Source organism: Stegodyphus dumicola, chromosome 2 (genome assembly GCF_044657685.1).
Source record: "Stegodyphus dumicola isolate Sdum_Otavi_A_Nest chromosome 2, ASM4465768v1".
In the NCBI taxonomy this organism is placed as follows: domain Eukaryota; kingdom Metazoa; phylum Arthropoda; class Arachnida; order Araneae; family Eresidae; genus Stegodyphus; species Stegodyphus dumicola.
In genome coordinates, this window is record NC_140769.1 from 200605303 (window position 1) to 200632367 (window position 27065).

At 35.2% G+C, this 27065-nt stretch overlaps 1 protein-coding gene across 1 annotated transcript; it reads right to left on the minus strand.

Annotated features, from left to right (window-relative positions):
• Positions 1 to 867: 867 nt before the first annotated feature.
• Positions 868 to 26830, minus strand: LOC146998798 (uncharacterized). The gene is made up of 2 exons (XM_085810253.1): positions 26717 to 26830; positions 868 to 1611 (listed from the first exon to the last, which is right to left on the minus strand). The coding sequence occupies exons 1-2, from the start codon at positions 26828 to 26830 to the stop codon at positions 1228 to 1230; spliced, it is 498 nt and encodes a 165-aa protein (XP_085666379.1). The 3' UTR covers positions 868 to 1227.
• Positions 26831 to 27065: the final 235 nt, after the last annotated feature.

The window sequence follows — 27065 nt, forward strand, 5'->3', positions numbered from 1 at the left end:
GTATCAATACAGCGGTAACAAACTTTCAGGAGAGATAGAGTACTTCTAGGAGATGGGAAATCAGAGAGCAATGCATGGTGGGAAACGCTTTCCTGGCGCGGTAAAGACAACACAAAAGTCAAGAAAGAAAGGACACGAACGGGGTGAGAAAACATGTTTATTATTCGGAGTCCAACAAAGACAAACAAACAAAGAAACAAACAAAAAAAACATAGAAAGGTAACGATCAACAAAGAAGGCATTGGAAATTATGACCCGGAACGTGATGCAGGAACTGTGCATCATGCATCTTCCATGCGATCTTCCATTCGTGATGCAGATTTTCCATGCGCCAGAGAAATGAGTCCTGCATCACTGTCCGGGATCGTAACTTCGAACACCTTCTTTAATGACGATCGTTGTTTGACTTTGTTCTTATTTGTAGGCTTCCGCCGTACTAAGCACAATAAAACATGTTTTGTCTCACTGTTTGTGTCCTTCATTTTTTGCGTTTTGTGTCGTCACTACCGCACCAGGAAAGCGTTTCCGACCATGCATTGATATGTGATTTCTGATCGTCTAGGTGTACCGCATCTCTCCTGAAAGTTTGTCACCACTGTACTGATACATCCTATATACACTCATGAGCAAAATTGAAAGAATTTGCAATTTATACCTATTTTTACGAAAAATATTGAACAAAAGGTACTAATTATAATGATGGAAGAATTATGCAAATATTCGGAGTCGAATACTTAAACGTAGATTTGTGTGTCTACGAAGATGTGAGAATATAAGGTTACGAGGGTTTAAATTATAAGCTGAATAGGACTGGACAAAAAAATCCCTTCGAGTATTACTATAAATCCTGGCTTACTGGTGGAGAAAAGGAAAAACTTATCTACATATCAATAGATTCGACGTTAAAAATTTATATTAATAATTGCAATAATTGCAATAATAGCTGAATTTTTAAACTCTCTGATGAATTTAGAACAAACTCTCTGATGCGAAATTACAATCTAAATCCTATCAGACTTTTCTTTGTCCCTTTTTTTTTTTTTTTTTTTTTTAAAGAAATTTTTTTGTTTTGGGTGCTGTGTTATTTTACATAGCCAAATAAACTTGTCTACAAATTAAATTGCTTCAAAACATAGTTAAAATATTAACTGCCAGGTTTATTTATTATAACACATTTTATTCTTCTTTCCTGCAATTTTAATTGCAGTCGCGATAACCGTCGATGGACTAAACCGCGAGTGTGTTTCGATAAATCTTCAATTGCTGTAGATGCTGCTCCTCATTATGCTGCTTCTCCTGCTCCACCTCCTCTTGCTGCTTCCCCTGTTCCTCCTCCTCGTGCTGCTCCTCCTCACGCTGCACCTCTAATTGCTCGTCCTCACGCTGCTCCTCTAATTGCTCCTCCTCACGCTGCTCCTCTAATTGCTCCTCCTCACGCTGCTCCTCTAATTGCTCCTCCTCTTCCTCATGTTGCTTCTCCTGCTGCACTTCCTTTTGCTCCTCCTCACGCTGCTTCTCCTCACGCTGCTCCTCCTCTTGCTGCTCATCCCGCTGCTCTTCCTCATGCTGCTCCTCCTCTTGCTTCTTCAACCTAATGGTTGCACAACCTGTCTATAGAAATAAAAAATCCGAAATGGAGCTTGAAATGAATTTTTGAAATGGAATTTGTAGGCGTATGAGGGTATTGTAATTGTAGAAAAAGTAAAAATCAGACTTACAACTGAAAGTTTACGGGGGTAAATCCAGCAAAATTTCACATTACATTTGTAGAGTTCCTCATTATTTTTGGCTAACGTAAATGACTAGTGAACTGTTAAGCGACTTATCTTTGAGTTCAAATAACTGAAGATGTAAACTCAAGAAGAGTTAACTACTCTTTATTTCACTCAAAATAAGATGAATGAGAAAGGGCTTACAACAAAGCCTCCAGTTTGACTTACACTCAAAATCAGAAATAAAAAAATTATAACTAACTAAAAGACTTAGTTGAAGCTAATACAATTATATAACGTAGTTGGCCTTAATTTAAACTAGCCGGCGAATATAAACAGGCACGTAATATACGCCGAACGTAACAGCTTCAAGAAAGATTTAGCCCGAAGGCAAACACGCGCTATTAAGTATTCCTATAGCTCTCTCTTACGAAAAAAACTGAACCTTCCTTAAATACTACTTCTAACTTATTTGTATTCAACGCGATTCTAAAAACTCATTCTGGTAGGGAGTTGTAAATGGAAACAAGAATTGATAGGAAAGCACTCTAAAATTAAAATAACTGTTATAAAATTAAAATATACTTTACACATTGCTTGAAATTTGTAGTGATCAGGCAGTGAATCGTAGTACAACAACATTCACGTGAAGGACGTGTCAGACGTACATGATGATCGAAGATTAAGATGATGAAAAATATCAACACATCAAAGAAGTATAATGCCGGTACTAGAGCCGCGGTAACCGGTGCAACGTCATTGAGCGGCAGAACCATGGAGGTAAGAAAGGAAGGACTGGCCAACCGGCACTAGAAGTGAAGCATTGCTTCGAAGCTTCGATCACCAGATGGGTTGTTCTTTGTTTACATTCAGAAGCTCGCTTGACAAGATTATGATAGTATTTCGACACACGACAGTTCCATAGAAAGCGAAAAAGGGACACTTTCGCATGAAAGAAACATTCATAGTGTGATGGATAATAGCAATTTGTATAGTTTAGTGACATTTACGCAAAAATCACATCTTGGTTATTTTTCGATAACTAACAACAGCTATTTTGATTATGAATTTGTATTATAAAATTCTAAGCTGTTGAACTACAAAAATATAAATTCTAACAAAAACGTTATGTTTAAAGAATGAAAAATACCTTATGGTACCTTTAAAATTGTATACGTCTTCGATACCCTTGATAGAGTATTCGCTACTTTTATTTTATGTTCCAAACGCCAAAATGTTTTAAATAAAATAATTTTTTTTCACATCCATATATTATTGTAACATGTACCTTTTAAAATTTTTTAAAGGAGAGGCTTTACTGCTTGTTTTGGCCTCCTCGGTGATTGCGGTGATTTGTGCCCAGAGGGCGCACCGCACAAAAAGTTAGTTGCGTTTCAGAACGTAAGGGAAGCGGACACGCCAAAATGTCGGGCGTATTACCGCTAATCGAGGTAATTGCATCGTATCTGTCAGGTGGCAGAAAACTAGTATGATGTATCAATTCACATGCCAGGTGGCAGAATATGTCTATCATGTACATGCCAGGAGGCATAACGCTTGTAAATATGCCAGGTGGCATACGACTTGTAAATAAATTGTAAATAAATGTACAGTAAAATATCTTGGTGCAATAGATCAAGGAACACGCATCAACAACCTTCTGATCATTTGGATACGTACATTTTTTCTGGTGACACCGGACTTGATTTGTGGAGATGAAGAATGGACGAAGAAAATTAGTGAGTTCATGACTGAAAAGCCAGGATTTAACGCGAAGAAATTCGAGGTAGGCCCTTTTTCATTTTTCCAGTTTTGAATAGAATTGTTGAATAAAAATCTTGGTGATTATTATAGTTGATAGAATCTAATGGTAAAATGGAGGCTATGAATAAGGCAAAGAAGTTGTGTACGGTGACGCGTAACTTAACTACTAAGTTGATGAGTAAAATAGATTCTGCATTGTTAGAAGAGGGTGAAACCGCGGATGAGAAATTAAAAGAATTACTCGAAATGTTACTTGAAAAATCGCAGTTGTTGAAACAATACGATTCTGAGATTGAAAAACTTATAATTACGGAACAGGAGTTGGAAACAGAAGTAATTTCCGCGCAGGAATATCAGGAAAGAATTATAAGTTTTAAATGTAAAATTCAGGAAAAATTAAGAAAAAACGCGTGTAAAGTTGAATCTAGAAATTCTAGTGAGGAAACTATATCTCCGAAGTTGAAAACTTGTGAAGTTAATATTTTAAAATTGCCAAAATTAACGATTACAAAATATTACGGTGATCCTTGTTCTTGGCTTGAATTCTGGAATCAGTTTAGTAATTCCATTCAGCAAAACGAAAGTCTCAGTTCGGTTGACGAGTTTTGTTATTTAAAATCGCTTTTGGGAGGTTTAGCTTTAAATGCTATTAGTGGATTAACATTTACTAGTGAAAACTATACGGTGGCTGTTGATATACTAAAAAACCGTTTTGGCAGAGATGACCTGCTAATTAATGCGCATATGAATAAATTGTTGAGTTTAGAACCTGTAAAATATTCTGGAAATACGGCTTCTTTGAGGAAGCTTTATGACGATATAGAAATACAAATAAGGAATTTAAATTCTTTAAATGTTACTAGTGGTTCTTATGGACATTTATTATCCCCTATTTTGTTAAAGTTAATACCCGAGAATTTAACTCTAGAATTCACTAGGAAAAGAAGTGATAAACAAAATTTCGATGTTAATGAACTACTAACGTTCTTGAAAACGGAAGTGGAATGTAGGGAAACATCAATGATGTTAGCGCGTTCTAAGAATCTTGATGTAAATGAAGCATCAATACGAAACAAAAGTTCCCATCAAGGTTATCAAAATAAATCTTACATGCATTCTAAAAGAAATATTTACAGTACGAATAAGCAAGGTGCTTCAGTATTAACTAGTCAAAGCGAAACTCCCTCTAAATACTTTCAAAAATCACATTTTAATCCAAATCGAAAGTTCTGTACGCCGCCTAAGAAAGAGAATCAAAATGTCTGCATATTTTGTTTATCTGCTTGTCATATGAATCATGATTGCGCACTTGATTTAAAGGCTCGCCGAAAGGCATTAATGGATCGTTTTATTTATGTTTTATTTGCTTTTCGAAAGGGCATCCAAGGCGTATCTGTGCTCATAAAGATGAAAAATGCAGACTGTGCAATGTCCAAGGTTTACATAATTCGTTAATATGTGACGCCGCATCGAAAGGTTTAGAGACGGATACTTCCAATCAGACAAAACAAACGCCAATCCTTGAACCTTCTCTTTCGCTCTTATGTAATGAAAATAATAACAAAATTAAACCACTGACTTCCGTTCTTTTACAGACGTTTTCGGCAGCAGTTAGGTGTAAAGGGGGGAACGAAAAGGTATTACGTTGTATGCTAGATTCAGGGTCAACAAAGTCATTCATCTTACGAGAAGTGGTTGATTCACTGGGGTTGAAAATTATTAATAAAGAAGCGCTTATTATTTTCACATTTGGATGCAAAGATGCAAAAGAGCGCTTGTATGATATCGTAGAAATCGTATTGCAAAATGTAAGCCATCCCAGTAAAAAGATAAAAATTAACGCAATAGTCATTGATTCTATAACACTAGGGCAAGTAAAAGTTCCTTCTCGGTGGATACGAAAGATGGCGTTTGAGAAGGGAATAGAATTAGCAGATGCTGGTACGAGTGACGAAATTCAAGTATTAATAGGTTCGGATTATATTTGGGAAATTTTAGGAGAACGAAACGTGAAGATTTGTAAAAAATTAGTCGCAACAGAAAGCACTTTCGGTTTTGTGATTCAAGGCAAGGACGAAGGATCAAAGTGTAAGGACGCAAGAGTTAATCATATAACCGTTGTAAATGAGGACTTAGATTATGAAAGAGTTAAAAAATTATGGGAATTGGAAGCAATTGGGATAAGTTCGGATAAAGAAATATCTCTATCAGATAAAGAAATTTTAGAGTCATTTGAACGAAATACAACTTACAAGAATAAAAGGTATGAAACTCGATTATTTTGGAAAGAGGGTGTTGAAGGTTTAAATAACAATTATGAAATCGCGAAACAGCGTTTACAATTTTTAAATAATAAGTTTCAGAAAAATAGGGAGCTATATTTAAAATATAATGAGATAACTAATGAACACTTGAGAGATGGTATAGTGGAACGGGTAGATACGTATTTAAATAGTAGTTTGAAAACGGGATATTACATGCCTCATCACGTGGTAGTGCGCGAGCAGAAGGATTCTACAAAGGTTCGAATAGTTTTTGACGCTTCTTCTAAAAGTAAGGGAAATTTATCACTTAATGATTGTTTGGAAAGCGGACCTAATTTAAATCCTGATTTGCTAAAGATTATCATTAAATTCAGGGTACATTCAATTGCGTTTTGTGCCGACATTCAGCGTGCATTTTTAGAGGTAGGCTTAGCTAAAGAAGATAGGGATTTTTTAAAGTTTTTGTGGATAAATGAAGAAGGGTCAAATCTCGATCACAGTAATCCCAACTTACAAGTTCTCCAACACAATCGAGTTCCTTTCGGGGTCAAGTGCTCACCTTATTTATTAACAGTTACAGTAAGACTGCATTTAAAAAAGTATGAAGATGCCTACGAAGAGGCATGCAGTATGTTAAAAGAGCTTTACGTAGATGATTTAATTTCTGGGACAGTTAATGTAGCAAAGGCCTTACATTTAAGCAAGGACATGATTTTCATTCTTAGCGAGGCCAGTATGAATTTACGTAGATGGGTTTCAAACTCACCTGAGCTGAATGAACTATGGAAACTTAATGGAATTGACTCTCGTGAAACATCTGAAGACTCTTTGGTACCGTTGAAAGTTTTAGGTCTTATCTGGGACAATGTCAATGATAATTTGAAAATAGATGTATCTCAGTTTGAGAAGTTACAAAATCTCAAAGTAACTAAACGCATCATTTTAGCAGCATGTGGTATGCTCTTTGATCCCTTAGGAATTATGAATCCATTTACTGTTCGAATTAAACTCTTAATGCAAACTATGTGGGAAAAGGGTATTCAATGGGACGAAAGTGTTCCCCTTGATACAGAATTCATATTTCAGGAATGGTTAAAAGAAATTGAAAAAATAAAGTTTTTCGAAATTCCCAGACAGTACTTTAGTCATATGTGTTGGAAGTTTATAGAAGTTCACATATTTTCTGATGCCAGTCCCAAGTGTTATGGTGCTGTAGCATATTTTAGATTTAAGAAGAAAAATAAATGTAAAACAAGTTTCATAATGTCGAAATCCCGTTTGTCTCCATTAAAATGGGTAACACTCCCTAGGCTTGAACTTTTGGGAACATTAATTTCTGCAAGATTAGGTTCGTATTTGCAATCGATATTTCCGCAGTTGGATAAGGGAAATATATTTTACTGGACTGATTCCCAAATTTGCATTCACTGGATCAAGGGATCTGCCAACGAGTGGAAACAATTTGTTAGAAATCGTGTGGTAGAAATCAAGGAGAAAACAATTTTAAACAACTGGTACTTTTTCAGTGGGAAGACAAACCCTGCTGATAAACTTACGAGGGGGATGGATGCTGAAGCTCTAATTAATGATAGTGATTGGTTTTCTGGGCCACCCTGGCTTTCAGAAGTAGATATTCGACATCACATAAACGAAATGAATACCGAAGCTGACTTGCAAAACGTTAGTGAAGAACGTAAATGTGTTACTTTGAAAACACTTGTGGAATCTACAGAACCGTTACTAAATCTTGAACTGTACGGAAATTTAACCAAAGTACTGGGAATAATGGCTTATGTTCTGCGCTTCGTGAACAACTGTAAATCCGCTCGTGAAAAGCAATCTGGTGTGCTTACCGCCTATGAGTTACGGAAGGCTTCAGAATTTATTATAAGAAATGTTCAACTTAATGAATTTTCAGAAGAAATTAAGGCTTTAAAGACGGAACAACCGATTAAAACTAAAAGCAAAATCATTTCACTTAATCCATTTCTAGATGAAAACGAAATTTTAAGAGTAGGAGGTAGATTAAGAAACGCAGAAATTACCAGAGAAAGTAAACATCCCATTATATTGCCACATAATAATCACTTCACAAAATTAATGATACAGCATTATCACGAAAAACATTTACACGGAGTGTTGCATTTAATGTTATCCGCAATAAGACAGAAATACTGGATAATAAGTGCAAAGAATGAAATTAAAAAATTCATTTGGAAATGCATAAAATGTTGCAGAGTACGAGCAGTAACATCTATTCAATTAATGGGAGAACTACCTGCAAGTAGAGTGATTCCAAGTAGAACCTTTTCAAAGGTTGACGTTGATTGTGCCGGCCCATTTTCTGTGAAAATGAAGAGGGGAAGAGGTATAAGACCAATTAAATGTTATGTCTGTATTTTCGTTTGTTTAGCTACAAAGGCTATCCATTTAGAGATTGCTAGCGACTTATCAAGTGAAGCATTCCTAGCTGCTCTAAAACGATTTGCTTCGAGGAGAGGAAAACCTCAATAAATAAGAAGTGATTGTGGAACTAATTTTATAGGTTCAAATAAAATCCTCAAGGAAGCAGTTTCATCTGTCCAGTCAACCTCAGAATTTCAAAGGTGGTTAGCAAATGAAAACATAAGGTGGATATTCAACACGCCAGCTGCTCCACATCATGGTGGTATATGGGAGGCAGCTGTTAGATCTATGAAGCTGCATCTAAAGAAATGTGTTGGAACTCAAATTTTGAGTTATGAAGAGTTTCTAACTCTAATTGCACAAATTGAAGCATGCTTAAATTCGAGGCCAATAACACCGGTCTCCAGTGATCCCAATGATTTGACAGCTTTGACTCCTGGACACTTTATTATAGGGACTTCTTTAACAGCTGTTCCGGAACAAGATTTAACCGAAGTACGAGTGTCTCCATTGCAAAGATGGCAACTAACACAGCAGATGTTCCAAGGGTTTTGGAAGCGGTGGTCTAAAGAGTACCTGTGCCAACTACAGCAGCGTAGCAAATGGAGACAGCCTAGCAGAAATATTCGTCTAAATGACTTGGTTCTCATTAAAGAAGATAATATGCCTTCATTACGTTGGAAACTCGGGCGAGTAATAGAAGAGTTTCCTGGAAGAGACAATAATGTCCGAGTGGTTAGACTAAAAACTGTGCACGGGGACATTAAACGTCCTATTACCAAACTGTGTCTTTTACCAGTTGAAGAACATTAACTTAAGCGTTTGGTTTATATTGAATATGTTTTATTATTATTTTCATTTCTTATTGTACTAATAATTTTATTTGTTTGTTCTAGTTTAACCCTCATAGTTAACGTTTCAATATAGTAAGATATAAGATGTTTTGCTAGAAGATTGGTAAGTGTAACATGTAATTTTATACTTTTTGAAGGTTTTTGTATGTTTTCAGTTTCTATATTTTTCATTTACTTGTTTGCATATATCGAAGATTGTATTAAGATGAATGTAATTCATCGGGGGGGGAGGATGTTTTGGCCTCCTCGGTGATTGCGGTGATTTGTGCCCAGAGGGCGAACCGCACAAAAAGTTAGTTGCGTTACAGAACGTAAGGGAAGCGGACACGCCAAAATGTCGGGCGTATTACCGCTAATCGAGGTAATTGCATCGTATCTGTGAGGTGGCAGAAAACTAGTATGATGTATCAATTCACATGCCAGGTGGCAGAATATGTCTATCATATACATGCCAGGAGGCATAACGCTTGTAAATATGCCAGGTGGCATACGACTTGTAAATAAATTGTAAATAAATGTACAATAAAATATCTTGGTGCAATAGATCAAGGAATACGCATCAACAACCTTCTGATCATTTGGATACGTACACTGCTGCTCATTTTAAACTCATCATTTTAATTTTATATATCTGAAAAATAATCCCTTTGGGCTTACACGTTTTACTTATTTGGGTTAATTAAAAATAAAATATAGTGAATGCACAGAAATTAAAGATTTGCACATGCCGGAAATGAAAAATATGAAATATGTATGGGTATTTATGCATGTGCTTGCAAAAAGCATGTATCTGCCTTTAACAAAATACATAAATATTCATTAAATTATTTATTAATGTATTTGAAATGAAGAATTTATTCATTTATAAACATCTGTGAAGAAATCTAATTATTAAATGTATCTAATTTATAATGATTATAAATGTTATCTAATTTATAATGATTATAAATGTTATCTAAATATATAATAACTTTAATATTGAATTGTAAACATAAATTGAAATTCTGTTGACAAATACGTTATAAAACTATTTAAGCAAGAATTGTTCGTACTGGAAAGCAATCTGTTAACACATTATAAAGCAAATGCTATGAGATGCGCACTTAAGAAAGTAATAAAGAGTTTTGGAATATGTATTGTTGAAATTAATGGTAAAAAAAATCTGATAAGTATAATTAAAAGAATTATTCCCCTTACATTTTATTTTATAATAACTCAGTTACAAGTTTTAAATAATACTTTAAAAAATCCGTATTTTATTCCCTTTCAGAAATGTTCAGAGAAAATTAAGTAGTATTTAAAGTATTTCGCTAATTTCTAATAATTCTCTAATTTAAAATGAACCGAATAGAGCATTAATTATAAATTGACTTATATTTTTCGATTTAAAAGATGCCTCAGAAGCCAAAAAATCATGTCATATTTAAGAAAGGTTTATTAAGAAATTTAGGAAGAAGCTCTATAAATAGAAAAGAATTAATGCATAATTTTAATATTAATAATACAATAAACTTTGATCTTAATTTTTGTACCTTAACCGAATAAAATCGAATTACCTTAAATTTTTTTTCTAATGTAATTAACGAAAACTTGTGAAAATATTTCATTCAAATTAAACCATCCTGAGAAAACTGTTCTGCGAAAAGTCTGCATTTAATTCCGTTCAGAATGAAATGTTGTTTAAAAATATGTTGTTTTCATATACTTAGGACTCTGAAGTGTTGTAGAAAAAGAAAATATATACATTTATATGTATATTTACGACGTAATTACAAAATATTTACATCCGATCGCGTCAAAACCCATTGAACTTAATGGTAAATGACCCAATGTTTTGGTCACCACGTAGGGATCGCCAGTGCTTCAGAGCAGGGTACGGGAGAAACCTGTTTAGGGCTACTCCATCTTACTTCCTACCTCCATGGGCAGAACTAAGGGGTGAAAAATTTTAGAAGTATCGGGGGACAAAATGCGTCTCTATCCTAGTGCGATATTTGTGACGACATAGAAAGAAAGACGTTCGTCAACCAACATATGAGAAACTAGCACAAATTAAAGCGATTTCAACTGAATCAGTATGTCGTGTTTTGATAGAAGTTTTGTAGAAGAGGGATATTTGTATACAGTTGATCCTTCATTGATGTAATATGATGACGAAGTTGAAAGATTTGTATCTCGAATGACAGCAATTAACAAAACGTGAACTGAAAACTTTGAGCAGAATTCAAATCGTTGTCAAACAAGTGGTTCTCCCCGAGAATCTCAAAAATTTTAGCATACTCAAACATTGATGAAATAAATTATGATTCCTTCCTAGAATTATCAAGGAATTATTATTAAAGGTAGAGTTTCACGAGAAAAATGTGTTAACTGCACCATATTACTGTAAGGTGTTGCGAAATATGTGAAGAAATTGCATAAAATTGATTTGACTTGCTTAGAGATGTGGAATTAATTTTGAAGGACACTCGCACATGAGAACCAAATAAGTACAGGAAAGTTTGCTTTACCAATTCTAAAATCTCCAAATTTCGAATTCCTCTCCAAATTGGATGAGCCGTACGTGGACAGCGACTTTCCTCCTTGAAAGAGATTTTTTTTTTTCAGTTACCCAAGTTATTTAAGGACTAAATAAAAGTAATATTCTATAAAGAATAGTAAATCTTCCAACACATTGGATAATAACTGTACTAAAGCAAGAGGATCACACAGGAGAAATGTAAGCAGAAACTGCCTAAAATAAAATTAACGTAAGAGAAAAAAATTAGAGAGGATTACTTTTTAAATTACCTCGTTTTAGACTTTAGTAAATTTTATACTTTTTTGAAGCCCATTATCTGTTCTAAAAGTAACAAACTATGATAGCAATTGATAGAAAAGGAATTTTTTACAGTTTTGTTTCTTACTCTGACGATAATTCTACGGTGGAGAATTTGAAATCGATTAGATTATTACATAAACAATATAAGAAATTAAATAAGCGATTAATAAAAAAGCGTGTCATTGCATGGTTTTTATTTCAAAAAGCAATTATATTTAAAAAATAAACGATTGTTTGTTGTAAACAAGTCACATTTCAGAGAGCAAAGGGCGGTAAGTAGCTCGCGAGCCGCAGTTTGACCATGCCTATAAAATAATTATCTCAGCTGTCTTTGAGATGCAGATGGATTCTTTCTGAAACTAAATTTGACAAGTTTGTGGTCACTGAATGCGCTGAAGTATTCAGCTTCGATAAAATGACAAAAAAATTTCACCAATGCATGAACAGCTGAAAGTTTTCCATCATTAAGCACTTCATCGTTTCTTCGTTTATATACGGTATTTTCTCTCTCCTTTCTGCATGCTTTTGTGGTGTAGCTGGAAGCATGCTCAGCGCACATTCGGGAGGTTCGAAGTTCGAATCCCGGTGAGGGCATTGCGAATTTCTTTAGTTTTCTAACATCGAAAAAATTCTAAATGACACTACAAAGTCCTTCTGAAAAGAAAGCTAATGATCTAGGCTAGGGCTAAAAGATGTATGAACCCGCAGGGCAGACTGATGGGTCGTATCTGAGACATCAATAACAGGAGATAATTTGTCCCTTTCCGAGTTTAGCTGTCTCGGCCAGATTTTCTTTATACTGCTCGAATGAAACTAAAGCTTCTTCATCCCATGTAATTGGCCTGGAATCTTTTTTTTTTTTTTTTCCCTGCCCCTAAAGAAACGTGTGAGTGATAATTGCATGAGAGTAGCGTCAGAAATCTTTTGAAGAAGTTCAGTGTATCTGAAATGCTTCGGAAGATTACGAGTTCAGATCACGTTTGGTGACCACTTTAACGTTACTGGTTTTCTGCAAGATTGCCAGTTCACGGGTCACCGGTGTTCAATGGATTGGTACTGCGGTCTTTCGCTTTAATTTTACTTTAATAATCTACTTAAGTTTACTGCATAATCCTACAGTAGTAATTTTTGGATTAATTGCTGGTGATCCATCAATCCTTAGGTTACCATTAACCATCTACCTTTCTACTTTGATAACGCTACTCTCATACAAACATAAATCAAAGGAATCTCGAATGGAGAGTCCTTTGATTTATGTTTTAAAAATCTAGCTAAAAGCATGACCGCCAAGGATCATCACTACTGGCCGACTACCTTGACGAGCACTTGACCTTGTACAGTTGCGCGCCTCCAACCTGCACGCAACCAAGTGGTGACAGCTGAAACTGGAAATTAGACAGAGTCCTGAAAAGGGTTTAAGTCCCTTTTTATTCAACTTTAGAAATTACAAATGCGTGCTCTTGACGCTCACAAACTACGATCAAGGCAAGTTTCGATCCGGCGGTTAAAATAAAAAATAAGAACCTGAAAAGAAATAATAACAAGAGACTAACTACGAGGCTCTCTAAACGTAACTAACCTCACCGCGTTTTACAATACCGCTGCTAATTCAGCAAACTTTGAATATCACGTTGAACGATTAACAATTAGCCGAGACAAGCACACAGGCCGAAACGCGTGGTTCTTCAATTTCTGGCTAACTACCTCCGCGCTCGTGAAGTAAGAACAGCACATCTCGAACTCGTTTCCTTTCTATTTAACTCAGAATACTTCCGCTGATAATTTGAATCCTTGCGCGTTCTACTAAAATTTATGTACTCTGGCATTGGCAGTTCCAGGGGAGTGTAAGGCTTGACAGGAAAGATAGTTTAAACTTAAAATAAATGTTAGTTAAAATAAATATAAACCCTACATTTGCCGCTGCCAGAATTTGGAAAACTTGGAAGCAGGTCCTACAAACGACCTGTTGTAAAGTTTCTACAATTCTGAACTAACTTTTAAGAGCCTCGTTTACACAAAAAAATCTTATGTAACAAAAGGTATACTAAATTTCTGTAGATACTTATTTAAATCTCTCTTCTTACAGCAACTTTTCCTGGACTTCAGAAATCAATCTTGTTCTTTTCCTTCCAGCATCTGGAAGGAATAAGTATCAGTATCTTTCTAAATACATTATAATTTGCACTTTCTTGACACTGAATACATTTTTGTTTTTAAACGATTTATTTTCCTTAGTTACTGCTTACTTCACATTCATTCAAGTATTCAAACATTAATTTAGCTTTACCCTGGCTCTCCACCATGTGTGGTGTCAAACGGGAATATTCGTGTTTTAGTATTGCAACACTTCCCCTAAACACAATGATTTGTTAGAATTCAACGACCAAATAGACACACCTTACTCGACATTCTACAACTCGATGAGCTACTTTAACATTCTTAAAATTCAAGTGTAGGTGGAGAACCCTACAAAACACATTCATTCTAACTTCCCCCTCATTCATCTTTAGACATGCAGGCTTTCGCTCTAAAGCATGATTTTATCTACAGTTTAATACTTAAATTTTGAATTCATTGCTTTTGAGCATTTACTTTTAGCATCTAAAATTTTATGCTTCTAGACTAAATTCTACTTTTACATAACATTCAAGTATTTACGTATATTTACAAAATTCTAAGACATATGATTTTTACAATTTACCATAAAATGAATAAGAGAAAATAAATTTTTACTTTACTCATTCTTCGCCAAGCTGGCGGCACTGAAACTAAAGTTTTTATTAATACAAGAATACGAAGTTATTTTTATCTTCGGCCAAATTTTGGCTTTAACATAACAGAATTAGTCTTTCGACCAACAGAAACTGCTTGTTCTTAGATTTTATACTTAAAGAAAATAATACTTTTGCCTTAGCTAAATAAGTAAAACAAAACTAAGTCTCAACCGAGACACATTGACTTTCGTCAAAACATAGAACTTCGTATTTACGCATAACATTTCGGAACAAAAGAAAAATTTTATAGAAGATTTTAACTTATCTTTGAGTTTTCGATGATTGAAACTCCGTCATTCTTTTCTGGCAGAATTGTTCCCACGTTATAGGTTTCATGGACGTCAATCTTCTCCTTACTGACCTCCGAGTGTCGTCCACATTAGTTTTTCTTTTGCGTCCTCTTCATGCCGGCCTCTTGGCATCGTAGTCGTCGGATTGCTGTCTTTTTCGTTTCTTCCCTGGACGGCTGGTCTTGGCGTCCTCCGGTCTGGAGTCATTCTTGAATTTCTTCTGTTGTTGCTGATCTTTTCGTTCCTCCTGCTGTCTTTTTGTTTTCCGGAACGGCGGCCTTGTTTGCACCTGACTCTCTGGCCCTGGGAGCGTGCTCCTTGATGTAAAATTTCTACTGCGATACGTTGTAGGTGGTGTTTTCCTCTTTACCAAGGTTTCTTTACGCGGTGGCTTTGCATTCTTGTTTTTCTTTAATGCTGGAGTCTGAAAATTTTCGTTTTTTCTTTTCGGTACCGTCGCCTGGGTTGTAGAAGGGCTAGGTCTCTCTTCACTTCTCTGCTTCTTGGGTGGTGGAACGGGTGACGTTATTTCGGGACCTTCTACTTCTTTTACGCTTGAGTCCTGCAAGAAACTTTTAAGGATTTCAAAATCATTTTGATTATAGTATTTTTTCACCTGGTCTGGACTTGCTTTACAGATTTCAACTCTCTCGTTCTTAAGGTACAATACGACTCCTTTGATTTCCTGAATTACATAGGGGCTGTCAAACTTTGGAGCTAGCTTTGCCATAAAATTGTCTGGGGCACTTGATAAAGAAAATTTCCGCTTCAATACTTTATCCCCAACTTTAAAATCTGCTTCACGGCGTTTTCTATCGTAATATAACTTTTGTCTATTTCTTGCCGTATCCGAGGTTTTAAGCGCCTGATCAATCAACTTTTGCACATCTTGTTGTTTAAACTCCTGCTCTCTTTGTTGCACAAAGAATAATTTATCTAAAGGTGTAATTAACTTTACGCCTAAAAATAATTCTGCTGGGGTTTTTCCCGTAGTATCGTGATTTGCCGTTCTTAAAGCATAAGCTAACTCATTTATGTAGCCATCCCAGCGCTTGTGATGTGTGCTAACGTAACTGCGAATTATTTTTACAATGTTTTTATTCACTCTTTCTGCTATGTTTGCCTGTGGTCTATACGGAACCATTTTGATATGACGTATGCCAAGTCCAGTGCATATGTTTTCAAATATTTGACTAATGAATTGTTTTCCGTTATCGCTAATGACTTTTATCGGTGCACCGTATTTTAAAATGTATCTGTGTAAGAATGCATTTGCGACTGTTTTGGCTGACGCGCGTTTAAGTGGCACAATTTCTGTCCATTTTGAAAAGTGATCTACAATTACTAAAAGAAAACTATTTTTATTTAACTCGCTCTGGGGGAAGGGACCAAGCAGATCTATGCCTAAAATTTCATTCGGAAATGTAGCGCGAATGCTATTTAAGTACCCGGCCGGGCTGTAATTAATATCATTTATTAACTGACATTGATTGCAGGACCTGACATACGCAGTTACTATTTTGTATAATTGCGGGAAATATACCGCCTCGCGTACCCTTTTTAAAATCTTTCTGACCCCTAAATGACTCGCTGTTTTCGCGTCGTGTAATTCCTCAAAATGCTTAATCGAAGCGAGGCTGGGATGACTGGTTTGTACTCGAGATTTTCGTTTGTTGTTTTCGTATAAAATAATAAATTATCTATTATTTCATAGTTTTCTGCTCTATTTCTTATCGCATCGATATCTGTATGTTCAAAGCTTTCGGGGTCTTTCAAATATGCATAGATACTTCCAAATTCAGGATCAGCTTTCAGCTCAGCGATAATTGTATCTCTAGAATCTAAAATTTTTGAAGTCAACACAGCACATTTAATTTCATTACCTTCACCGTCCAGTTTTATACGAGAAAGTGCGTCAGCTACATTGTTTTCCTTACCCGTTTTATATTTTATTATTAGATTATATTCTTGGAGTTTTAAAGCCCATCTTATTAACCTGGGCGTTAGGTTTTTCCCCGAGTAAAGTCTACCAACAGCCGCATGATCCGAAAAGACTGTTACTGGCGCTTTGCCGAAATAAACTCGAAATTTGTGTACAGCCATTAATACGGCTAATGTTTCTCTCTCTGTAGCTGTATAATTCCTTTGTGTGTGATTCAACGTTTTACTAAAAAATTCCAGAGGATGGCTATTTTGCATAAGAACCGCACCCACCGCATAGTCCGACGCATGTGCTGCAATTTCCAGGTTTTCGTCCCCCTCCGGGAATTTCAAAACAGGGGCATTGATGAGCGCTTCTTTTAATCTTTCAAATGCGGTATTTGCTTCCGCTGTCCACGTGAATTTAGTTTTCTTTCTTTTAATTACTAACAGCGGTTCAACAATATTAGCGAAATCTTTTATGAATGACCGATAATAAGAACATAACCCAAGGAAAGAAGAAAGTTTCTTGGCGGTGTTGGGCGGTGGGAAATTCTTGATTGCTTTTATTTTTGAATGAGTTTCTATACCCTTTTGCGAAATTTTATAACCCAGATATTTAAGTTCTTTAGTTGCGAACTTGCATTTTGAGGCGTTAATTGTAAGACCGGCCTCTTTTAATAATTTAAACACTTCTTCTAGATCTTTAATATGTTGTTTCAACGTACTACTCGTTATAATTATATCATCTAGATAGATTAAAGTCGATTTTCCTAAGACAGGTTTTAGAACAATGTCCATAGCTCTCTGGAATGTTGATGGGGCCCCACGCAACCCAAAGGCATGCGTAAAAATGCATAAGCGCCCGATTTTGTTATAAACGCGGTTTTATGTATGTCTTCGGGTTTCATAGCTATTTGATAGTAGCCAGACGTTAAGTCCAAAGTAGTCATGTATCTAGTAGATTTAATGTTTCTAATAATTTCCTCTATAACCGGCAAAGGGTAAACTGGGAATTTAGTAATACTATTCAGTTTTCTGTAATCGATAGCAAACCTCCAAGCCCTTTTATCCGAAGGAGGAAACTCGTTCTTTTTCCTACATAGTACGACTGGACTCGCGTACTCACTATTTATGGGCGTTATTATTTTGTTCTTTAACATTTCCTGAATATGTTCTTCGATGATTAGGTCTTTTTGTTTATCATAACGATACGGTTTAGTCCTACAAGTTAGTTTTTCGGCAGTTAACTGTATCTGATGCGTTAACTATTTGACAGCTACCAGGCTTTTCTGAAAACAAGTTAGAAAAATTACTTACCACTTGCTGGATGGCTTGACTTTCATGGTCATTCAAATGGCTAAGGTCAACTTGCGGTTGTTCACAGGTTCCACCACCCTCTGATCCATCTCCAGCACAATAGAACTGTCCTGAAAATTCAATTTGGCCCTCGCGGCCTTTAAAAACTCCATACCTAAAATAAGAGGATTTTGCAGATGTTTTACCACAAAAATTAATACCTTGAGGCTTTCCTCTTTTACCTGTATGTTTAATGATACTTTCCCGATGCAGTGACAGGTTTTTCCTTGCGCCGCTATAATTTCTGTGTTTTTGTTTTTAAATAATCGTAACCTATAAAATTCTTTTTGAAGAATGTCTCACTCATAAAATTACATTCTGCTCCTGTATCGATGAGGGCTTCTACTGGTACATCGCCAACCAGGACTTGTATAATTGGTAGATGTGAGTTCTTTAAGATGACCGTATTTAAATGTCTTTTTGAGGGTTTTTTTAAAACTTCCGGGGTCTGGACCCTCGCTTTCACAGGCCCCTCTACTCGTTTAAAGCTTTCCTTTCAACTTCTGCCTTCTGGGTACGCGGACGTTTGTTTTCAAATTTCCTTTTTGGGCCTTGACCTTCGAGGTTCGATGAGTTAGCTTGATAGCTCTTTCCCCCATAAGAGCGGTTTGCATTTCTGGTTTGCTCATTTGAAGATTGCCTTCGGGTACTTTGAGAATACGATGCCCCTCTAGCTTTTTCCGCTATTCTGCGATTTTGAAACTTCACCGCCAATTCGAAAAGCTCCTGCACTGTGCTTGGGTTTCTAATTTCGAAGTAGTCTTGAACAGCAGGTAACAATCTTGGTAAGATTATTTCAATAATCTTCGCGTCGGGTTTCTTCCCATACAGCATATCCGTCAGCTTAATTTTTCGTAGAGTAAAGTCCGTCAACTCTTCTATATCCCGTTGATAGAAACTATATAGTTCGGCTTCTAGCCTTGCTCGATCTTTCACTATGGGGAAGGCCTTTACTAACGATTTTTTGAAATTTTCAAATGTATATGTCTGGCCTCCAAATTCCCCTAATAAATATTTGCCTATATTCTTCCACCATAGCGCGGCCTGTCCTCTTAGTGCAGATGTGGCGATGGCAACTTTTTGTCTTTCAGGCACAGGGTAGAGCTGAAAGTGATTGTCAAGGTTTTCTAGAAATATCGCCACTGAATTTTTTCCGTCGAAATTGACGTTGGGCTTGATTGACGCTCTCAACGTCTGGACCAGGTACCCAAATCCTTCCAATTGGCTTGCCATTTCTTGTTGTTGTCCCGCGGCTTCCATCCGATTTTCGGCCATTTCAGTTCGACAAGTGTTCGGGCGCCAATGTACAGTTGCGCGCCTCCAACCTGCACGCAACCAAGTGGTGACAGCTGAAACTGGAAATTAGACAGAGTCCTGAAAAGGGTTTAAGTCCCTTTTTATTCAACTTTAGAAATTACAAATGCGTGCTCTTGACGCTCACAATCTACGTCGATCCGGCGGTTAAAATATAAGAACCTGAAAAGAAATAATAACAAGAGACTAACTACGAGGCTCTCTAAACGTAACTAACCTCACCGCGTTTTACAATACCGCTGCTAATTCAGCAAACTTTGAATATCATGTTGAACGATTAACAATTGGCCGAGACAAGCACACAGGCCGAAGCGCGTGGTTCTTCAATTTCTGGCTAACTACCTCCGCGCTCGTGAAGTAAGAACAGCACATCTCGAACTCGTTTCCTTTCTATTTAACTCAGAATACTTCCGCTGATAATTTGAATCCTTGCGCGTTCTACTAAAATTTACATACTCTGGCATTGGCAGTTCCAGGGGAAAGTAAGACTTGACAGGAAAGATAGTTTAAACTTAAAATAAATGTTAGTTAAAATAAATATAAACCCTACAACCTTCAAGACACAACTTGACGAGGCTGTCAAAGGTAGTTGGCCAGTAGTGATGGACGACTACTGATCACCACTACAGGCCGACTACCTTGACGTACCTTTAACTTTTTTTTAATAATCTGTATAAATATATTGCGCATCTTCAGAGTTTAATTATTAATATTTATAATTTAATTATTAATTTAATTAAATTCTTAATTTATAAACTAACCACCTGTGGGTAAGTCTCGGGTGATCTAAAGGTTTGACTGTCAGATTTGATTTAATTTTATGTTACAATTTTTATATAACATATATTTTTTATTATATTTTTATATAATATTTTTTTATATTATAATTATATATTATATATTTTATTTTATATTTATCTAATAGGTATAATTTTAAATACACTTTATATTAATGGAAATTTCTAGCGTTATTCAAAACAGGTGTTTCTTAAGCCATGATTCTGGACACATGTGGTCCAGAATTATTTATTTTTTTATATTTTGTATTTTCGTATTTTCCTCTGAAAAACAACGAATATTCATAATTTTTTATTGGAACAAATCATAGACATCCCTTTACTAAATTCTAATAAAAGCATTAGGCTAGGAATTCAAAATATTCATATGCAGTATACTTTGTATTTGCAAAACAAATTATGAGACGTGTAAGAGAATACGCGTGTGTAAGGAGAAAATGAAACTCAACCAACCATAAAACAATGCTATAAACACTTAAAAAATCGCTAACGGTTTTTGCAAAATGTAACAGTTTTTACGAATATTTCATATTCATTTCTTACTTTAATAAAAGTTATATAATTATTTTTCATGAATGAGAAAAGAAAAGAATTGTTGAAATGTAAGAACCATATGAATGTACTATCATTCATTTGCTTTCCTCTGTAAGACATAGATGGCAGCACTTATATCATCATTTTTTGATTGATTTTGGTGATCATTTTGTATGCCTGCTTAGACTAAATGAATTTTAATTTCGATATTCGAAATGACATTACGCAGAGGAAAATCAAGATTTCATGGAAGAAATAACTAAATGTATAAGACTGAGACAGTTGAGATTTATATTCGGAAGTTTCTAACCTATAATGTTAAACCAAGCAGGGCCAAATAGTTTTTCAATCCTTAAATATATCCGACGTAATGTTTAAAACTGAGCGATTAAATGAAGATCCTCGCAAGGGGCAGAAGGGGTACATGTACTGGCTACTGACTGAAAATTAATCTGTATAATTGGATATCTGTATCTTCAAATAACGTTTCTCCACATTTTAAAGAAAAAATAATCTTTATTATCGTTTTTAGCAAATGTAAACAATTCTTAGAACAACAACATGAATAATCTTTTGTTGCCATTCTCGAAACAATAAAAAGCAAATAAAACGATATTAAACAGTATTTAAAATTTCTGTATAAGTTCAAGCCACAACACATACCCTGGGCCACTGCTTTCAAGGGCTTCTACAAATCCTTCTACGGTATTTAAAACATTTAATAATTTTTATAATTCCAGGTTTTAAAAATTAGAAAAAAAATGTTAAACTTCGTGATTTAATATTTTGTATTTCGTAAATGACATAAAATCTCAGTTCTATCCGAATTTTTCTATTATAAAATTCAACTTACGTAACTTACGTAAAAGACTGCACTTTTTTTCATGCTTTATTCCTCAGTAGTTACTCATTCGAATTAATGATTAACTACTGAAGAATAAAGCATGAAAAAAAGTGCAGTCTTTTACATCTAAAATTATAGATTATTAAATTATGATTTATAATGAGCGAGATAACAAGACTTTTTTAACATTTTCAAAACTGATTTTTTAAATGGTATGGGTATAAATACCATGGAAGACTATTAAAGAGACCATTAAAATTTTATTTTTCTACGTTTGAAATACGCTGAAGTTTTTAATTCAATATTTCGTTCATTTAATAGATTACTGAATGGATAAGGAACTTCATTGCATTAATTTGATTACAACTCTATACCGCAGTTTAAATTTGCAGTAAAACCAATAAGAATTCTTCAGACATCTGCCGCCCCGTCCTTTCTCTTCCCCTTCCAATTTCTTTCAGAAAAATTAAATGTTAGTATAAATACCGTGTGTAATTGGTATACGAGCCAGTTTCCCTTAGAAAGTCCTCCGCGAAGGCATTCCTTCCCTTAAGCAGATAGCCTTCGAATGCTTTGCCATTAAAACAAAACCACATAAAAAATACTTTACCCTAAATGACCGTTATATGAAATTAAAGTAACTTGCATCAGTCACATCTATTGTGGGGGAAAAAATAGAGGGCATTCTGTAATAGGTGTTGACTCTAGTCTCCAATTTTGTAAATAGGGCTCTGAATCTATCTTTTACAAGTAACAAAATGTTCTTCGCTGTGCGCAAGAAGTACATCAAATATACGGGCGAAAATAAAATGAAAAGCAAGTAATGAATAATAAATCAAACAGCAGCGAATGCCTTCCATGGCTGCAAATTTACTGCAGCTATTAGAAGATTCGCTTTTGTTGGTCCCTCAGTCGTTCTTTTAATTTTAATTTGCCAGCATTAAGCAACGGACTTCATCAATGGACGAATTAGATTATCCTGAAAGCTTTCAAGATAATTAAAATCTTCCAAATTTAATAATTTCTGTCCGAAAGTTTTTAATATCTTGTAACTCATAATCGTTTGCTAGTCAGATGAAGCCAGGATTACTTTTTCCCCTCTTTTTTATTATTTAATTATTTTTATCTAATTAAGTGACATATTTGTAGCCTAAAACTTAAAACTTTTTATTTTTTTAAAGAAGAGGGACTCTGCCGCCCTCTCTCAAAATGCATTTAATTTTTAGACAAACTCAGCACCAGTTTTCAGTTGAATTTTGCCGAAATTTAAAACACCACATTCCATGTCTATAACCATTATTTTTATAATATGTAACTTAAATTGAAAAATTATAATTATTCAACTAAAAAAACATTATTTTAATTATTTCTAGTAAAAAGCTGAAAATTTCGTTTTAGGACTCCAGAAAACATTCTACTGCATCTTCGTTCTTTGTAAAGAATGTATTCATTTTTAAGCGGAAACATGAAATATTGTCTTAAAACGTAAAAAAATATTGTAGAAAGATTCAAAAAAATAAACGACTGTTTGTTGTAAACAAGTGGCACTTCAGAGAGCAAAGGGCGGCAAGTAGCTCGCAAGCCGCAGTTTGACCTTACCTATATAATAATTATCTCAGCTGTCCTTGAAGTTACGAATGACTACAATTTTGTAATGCTAAATTAAAATAGCATTAAAATAAGAAATTGAATTTTTAGCCCAAAGCAGCGTTACCCAGAAGGGCTATTAGTCTCGAAACGGCATTTTGCGTTGGATCACTTTTCAAAATGTTGTCACCAGATATTTCGCTCTGCATTATATTAAGAGAAATTAAATAATGAAGACTCTGCGTGAATGTATGTATGTGTTTAGCATTGTGAAAATAACGACAGTATACCTAGAGCCATCCAATTTTGAATAACGTAATCCTCTATCCCAACATGGGCACCTGGAAGCCCAAATTTTGAATTTCGAATTTGGTTCATTATCTATTTCAAATTTTGTAAAACTTTAACGAATTTTTGATTAACAAACTGAACGATTTCAAAGCGAGCAATGGCAACACTGCACGAGGAAATAATATATATATATATATATATATATTATATATATATATATATATCTGCAGAGCACGAGACTATCTATTAAAAATTCTAAAGAATTGCTGTTTTTAAATATCTTGTGATATTGTTGTTGAATTGAATTTTATGTGGTTTAAGTGCGAAGAACATCGTATTTAATAAAGGTAACACATAAAACGTTAAAAAAAAAAAAACGCCCCTTTGGGCGTAATATAAAACCTGAAAGCTTTCAGATTTTTTTATTATGCAGTAAAATCGGAATCTTTACACAGAAAAAATACTTAAAATATATACAAAGCCTGGAAATTTATTATGAAATCCGTTCATGTTGCTAAGAAACAGAACTCCACCTTATTTATAACCACTGCATTGAGGGCAGATTTAATTGATATGCTGAAAGATAATTTTTTCTGTTTGTTTGCTTGTTTTTTTTTTTTTTTTTTTTTTTTTTCTTCTGTCTGTTTGTCAAAAAACCATATTGAAACGTTACGAACTTTGTGAAATAATTAATTATTAATTCAAGATACTAAAGTGCCAATCATAACTAGAGACTTGGGGGCCAAGAAGCAACATATAAAACCACCTTCCTTTTATTGTTTTTCTCAGGCTTAAGAACTTTTTTCTAGCTATGGTTGATCATTTCTTAACAATTTGTAAGTCATTTATTTATTTTATTTTATAGTTGTTTTATGTTCAGTATCCTTACTGTCATTCCCCTTTCTATTTTCCTGCCAGAAGGCTAATTTTAACAAGCGCGTATTCAAATGAATTAGCAAGTGATAGGATTTAAAGGAAGGTTTCAGATTTCTCAGATAGAGCGTGTTCCGCCTGCTGAAGGCCACGTTACTAGCTGAAATTCTACGATTAGCAGTCTGTGTACGGCGTCGCTTTATGCTTACGAATAGCGCTTATGACGCCGGCATGGGTTTTGAACCCACTTGCGTGCTATGTAACCTTTGGGCTAATTTAAAGGTTAAACTTACTTGTAATTTAAATTCTGTAGTCTTCAAAAACGCCGTAAATGCTGGCTGATTTGGAAGCACAATGAGTGCCTTCTCTTAACTGTTTGAGTTCTTAATAAGTGGGTCTTTTACATCCTTCTTATGTTCTCAGTTTCTAACAAGACATAGCGATAATTCGCTGAGCTTTTCCAGAATCTCGACCAAGTGTATGCTTCCCAAGAAGGTGAAGTTCTACATATTAAAGTGGCTTCCTTAACTGAATGGAAGATTTTTCTGTAAATGTGTCTTTGATGCATGCTATTATATGGTGTTTTTGATTCCTGATTAATCTTGTTACATCAAAAAGAACATAATATTCGAAGCTATTTGATGTCATACAGAGCGTAATATGAAACACATGCAATATCATTACGGTAAGATGTTAAGCAAATTATTGAGTACACTACTTTTTTACACTTGGATTACAAAAAATCTCAATTTTCTAAATAAAAGAAAGCAAACTCATTAATAGTTTTATAATGGTAAATTTTTTGGGCTCGATTATTCTCAGTTGAGTGCAAAGTTAAATTTTCGAGTCCTTCTTGTCCCATACAGTTTCGCAAATATTTTTATTTTATTTTATTTTATTTTATTTTTTTATTAACTTTAGTTTTGAGAAGATCGTTCAGCCTTAACTCACTCACGCGAATCGTTAAGTAGTATATGATGCATGCTGTGCATGGAAAACTCGATCAAAGTAAACTGTGATTTTTTATCAGCAGCTTTGTTAATCATTTAACGCTATTAATTTTTTCAAGCTCTTCTTTAAACGACGCCTAAACTAAAGATTATGAAGATGGAAATGTTGACATTCTTTGAAAATGTTTATCGGGTCAAATCAGCTGTTTTGTCGTGGAACTTTTTTCATTCGCTTTCATACGAAATTCGTGTTGGATTACTTGGTAATGTTCTTCTCATCTTGGAAACGATGTCGAAACTGAGAGCATAAAATATCCATCTTTGAGAGAAACTCAGTTACCTTAAAATAAGGTTTTGAATCTTTCAATCACTCATCTTCGCATAATCCATAATCCTGTTTTTTCGCTGCCCTAACCCTACACCGACAAAACGTTTTCACTATTCTCTAACTTTCAAAGATCTCTTAAGCAAGACACCAAACATCCACATTTATTTCGCATTTCGGTAATTTTACACAAGGCCTTCTCCAGTAATCCGCCATGATGATTATAACGGCTATCCATATGCAGGTCTAGGGGTTCAGATTATAAGGTATTTCCTCCCTCCTTCCAACACGCCTTCGTGGTGTAACGGTAGCATACTCGGCGCGTATTCGAGAAGTTCAGGTTTGAAGCCCGGCGAAGGCATTGCGCATTTTTCATGTCATCCGCATCAAAGAAGGGTGAAAGAAACCTAATGAGTCTATAGTGACGCCCGAGCAAAAAGAGGGTGACGATAATTCGTCACCAACACAATTTGGCGACTGGGTCCCCTGATCCCCTGTCGCTCTTTAAGAGGGAAGTATATAAGGTATTGTTACGTTTTTCTTTTTCTGACACCAGTTGTTACGTTATTTTTTCCCTTCACGTTCGTACGGGTTCGTATGTATTTGGAGTGAATAATGACGACACTACTTGATGAGGTATCAAAACACATTTTATTAGCCAGTAATTGTCAGGACAGCTCCAAAACATGTTTTACAGTCGTTGATGAACTACTATAAACACGCTGACACGATCAGCGACACAGCCTTCAAGTTGTCAGGCTGTTACCATGGAGACAGCTTCACTGCAAAGCACCAGAGTACAGCTCCCGAATCTGCTCGGTCGTTCTCGGAACTCCACGTACTCTCGAGACTCTCCACGTTACAACTCGCGACGCGCTCGATGACACACAGAGTACAGCTCCCGACTCTTCGGTTCAGTCGTTCAACACGTTCTATTCTGCCTCGAATTTGTTTTCTATTACGCAGGTAATTTCTCTTTTCATTTCCTCTTGTCCTGCTTCAAGCTTTCTTGAACAGCTATCAGCTATCCTCTCTACTTTAACAGATGCCTGAAGTGCTTTCATATCTTCTTTAAAAGTTATTTGAACAGCTTCCGTCTTTCCTATAAAGGCTTTCTTCTCTTGTTTAACGAATTCTTGGCTAGCTTTCATTTCTTTTTTAATAAATCTTTCATCTCTTCTTTAAATGCAGCAAAGGCTGCGACAAGCTGTCTTAATTACTCTTCCATCGCTCTTGTTACTAGCATTCAGTCCCACTTCTGACGCCAAAACGTGTTGCATGCGTACGGATTCGTAACAGAATGAATGCACAAATCCGATAAAAGGTTAATAAAATTTATTCTTATGAAAAGAAATATAATGGAATGCTGCAATTTTTCCTCAGAGT

Coding starts and splice junctions, on each gene's coding strand:
- LOC146998798 (XM_085810253.1), bottom strand. CDS start 26,830: ATGAAAGCTAGCCAAGAATTCGTTAAACAAGAGAAGAAAGCCTTTATA. Junction 1,612..26,716: donor CACTTCAGGCATCTGTTAAA/GTAGAGAGGATA, acceptor TTATTTCTATAG/ACAGGTTGTGCAACCATTAG.